General features: G+C 49.0%; 1 protein-coding gene across 1 annotated transcript in view; it reads left to right on the forward strand.

Annotated features, from left to right (window-relative positions):
- Stat2 (signal transducer and activator of transcription 2) overlaps nt 1-2,569 on the forward strand; it is a 20,802-nt gene that overhangs the window by 8,215 nt on the left and 10,018 nt on the right. Inside the window, exons 7-8 of the mRNA XM_031349915.1 lie at nt 191-276; nt 422-573. Of these exons, the coding sequence (XP_031205775.1) occupies nt 191-276; nt 422-573 (238 nt within the window). The remainder of the gene's footprint in view (nt 1-190; nt 277-421; nt 574-2,569) is intronic.

The following is a 2,569-nucleotide window of genomic DNA, read 5'->3' on the forward strand; positions in this document are numbered from 1 at the left end:
GCCTGGGGGGCAGAGAAGAGCAGAGGAACCTGTGGTCTGAGTACTGAGGCCTGGGGGGCAGAGAAGAGAAGAGGAACCTGTGGTCTGAGTACTGAGGTCTGGGGGGCAGAGGAACCTGTGGTCTGAGTACTGAGGCCTGGGTGGGGGGCGCAGAGGAACCTGTGGTCTGAGTCTTGGCCTTGCCTTTCAGAGAAAACAGCGTCTTTGGATCCCCATCAGAGCCAACAGCTGCAGCTAGTGCAGGCAACACTCAACAAAGTGGACAGAATGAGAAAGGTGGGGGCAACAAGGAACTGGGGACCAGGAGAGAGGGCCTCTGGGGGCAGCAGGAAACTGGGGTGCGGGAGAGGGGGGCCAGGGGGCAGCTGGATGATGGGGGTGGTAAGAGGTACTTAGAGCCCTCATGAGTTCTCCTTCCTAGGAGGTGCTGGACATCTCCAAAGGACTGATTGGCCGATTAACCACCCTGGTCGACCTATTGCTGCCCAAACTGGATGAATGGAAGGTGCAGCAGCAGAAGTCCTGCATTGGGGCCCCGCCACCCGAGCTGCAGCTGGAACAGCTGGAACAGTGGTAAGGGAAAAAGATAGATGTTTTTTTCCCAAACTCTTACACACAAGTCCCAGATTTGACTGTCAGCACAGACGGAGAATGGAAAGGCAGGAAGGGGAAGGGAAGCGGCAGCAGGTGATGCTTGGGTCTGCCGTTGTCCGCATTGACTGACCACACTCTGCTAGTGAAGCTTGGGTCTCCCGCTGTCCGCATTGACTGACCACACTCTGCTAGTGATGCTTGGGTCTGCCGCTGTCCGCATTGACTGACCACACTCTGCTAGTGAAGCTTGGGTCTGCCGTTGTCCGCATTGACTGACCACACTCTGCTAGTGAAGCTTGGGTCTGCCGTTGTCCGCATTGACTGACCATACTCTGTTATCTTTTGTCCTCTCAGCTCAGGGAGGCCTGAGTCCAGCCTTTCCTTTGGTAAAGAAGCAATGAAAAGTAATAGGTTAATTCATGGCAACAACCCACCCTCTGTTTTGTTTGTTTTTAAGACAAAGTCTCACAATGTAGCTTTGGATAGCCTGGAACTCACTGTGTGGACCAGGCTGGCTTTGAACTGACCAGTTCTCCAGCCTCTTCCTCCCCAGTATTGGGATTAAAGGCATAGCCTACCAATGCATGAAATGCTTCTTAATGATTTATTTTTATTTACAATGGAGTTTTGCCTGCATGTATGAAGGTATTGGATCCCTGGAACTAAAGTTACAGACAGGTGTGAGCCACCATGTGGGTGTTGGAAACTGAACCCAGATCCTCTTGCAGAGCAGCCAGTGCTCTTAACCACTGAGGCACCTCTCCAGACACCATTTCTTTAAATTTTTTACTACTGTGTGGGTCTGTATGATGAGGAGGGCACGAATGTGTGTGGTGTATGTATAGAGCTCAGAGGAGAACTTTGTGGAGTTCTCCACTGCCGTATTTATATGGGTTCCAGGGACTCAACCCAAGTGGCCAAGCTTTCTTGATGAGTACTTCTTTCTTTAACATATGTAGCTGGGTGGCTACTTTTAGAGTTATTTATTTATTTCATGTATATGAGTACACTGTAGTTGTCTTCAGACACACCAGAAGAGGGTATCAGATTCCATAACAGATGGTTGTGAGCCACCATGTGGTTGCTAGGATTTGAACTCAGGACCTCTGGAAGAGCAGTCAGTGCTCTGACCCACTGAGCCACCTCTCCAGCCTTTAATGAGTACTTTTACCCACTGTGCCATGTCTCAGGCCTGTGCATTTTCTGAGGCTTTTCAAAAGATGGTTCTGAGCTGACTGTGGTGTTGGAGTCTACTAATCCAAGTCCTAAGGGAAGCAAACACGAGAACCAAAAGCTCAGGCTAGTCTGGAGTATATAGTTGCAGCCATTTCCTCAGGCCCTGGTTTTGTGTGTATGTTCAAGATAGGGTCCATCAGGAACGTGCTTGCTATGCAAGCATAGGGCCTGAGTTCAGATCCCCAGCAGCTACTTAAAGGTAGGCACAATACCAGGTATACATAACCTCAGCACCAGGTGGGCGGATAGGCAGGTACCAGGGTTTGCTGACCAGCCGCTTAAGCAAAATGGTGACGTCCAGGTTCAATGAGAGAGATTGTCTCAAAAGTCGTGAAGAGGAATAGATGAAGAGACTCAATTCTAGGCTCTATGCACACATGCACGGCTACGTGCCCGTGCACATATGTGTGCACACGCTTTACAAAGTAATAAAATTAAATGTCATTATGTTAATAAAACTTGTGTGTCAAAGTGGTTTTGCGTTTAATCTTTTGGAGTAAATACTATTCTGAATACTCTGCCACATGCTTCCTGGATTCTGTTTGTTCGTGGCAGGAGTCCCTTGTGTCCCAGGCTGGCCTTGAACTCACTATATAGCTGAAAATGAACTTGTCTTCTTGCCTTTGCCTCCTCAGAGTTGGAATTTCCAGCGTATATCGCTGTGCCTAGTTGATGCAGTGTTGGGGATCAAATCTAGGGATTTGTACGTGTTCTATCAAATGAGCTACATCAATAACCC

This window comes from Mastomys coucha, unplaced genomic scaffold (genome assembly GCF_008632895.1).
Source record: "Mastomys coucha isolate ucsf_1 unplaced genomic scaffold, UCSF_Mcou_1 pScaffold4, whole genome shotgun sequence".
NCBI classification, from domain to species: Eukaryota; Metazoa; Chordata; class Mammalia; order Rodentia; family Muridae; genus Mastomys; species Mastomys coucha.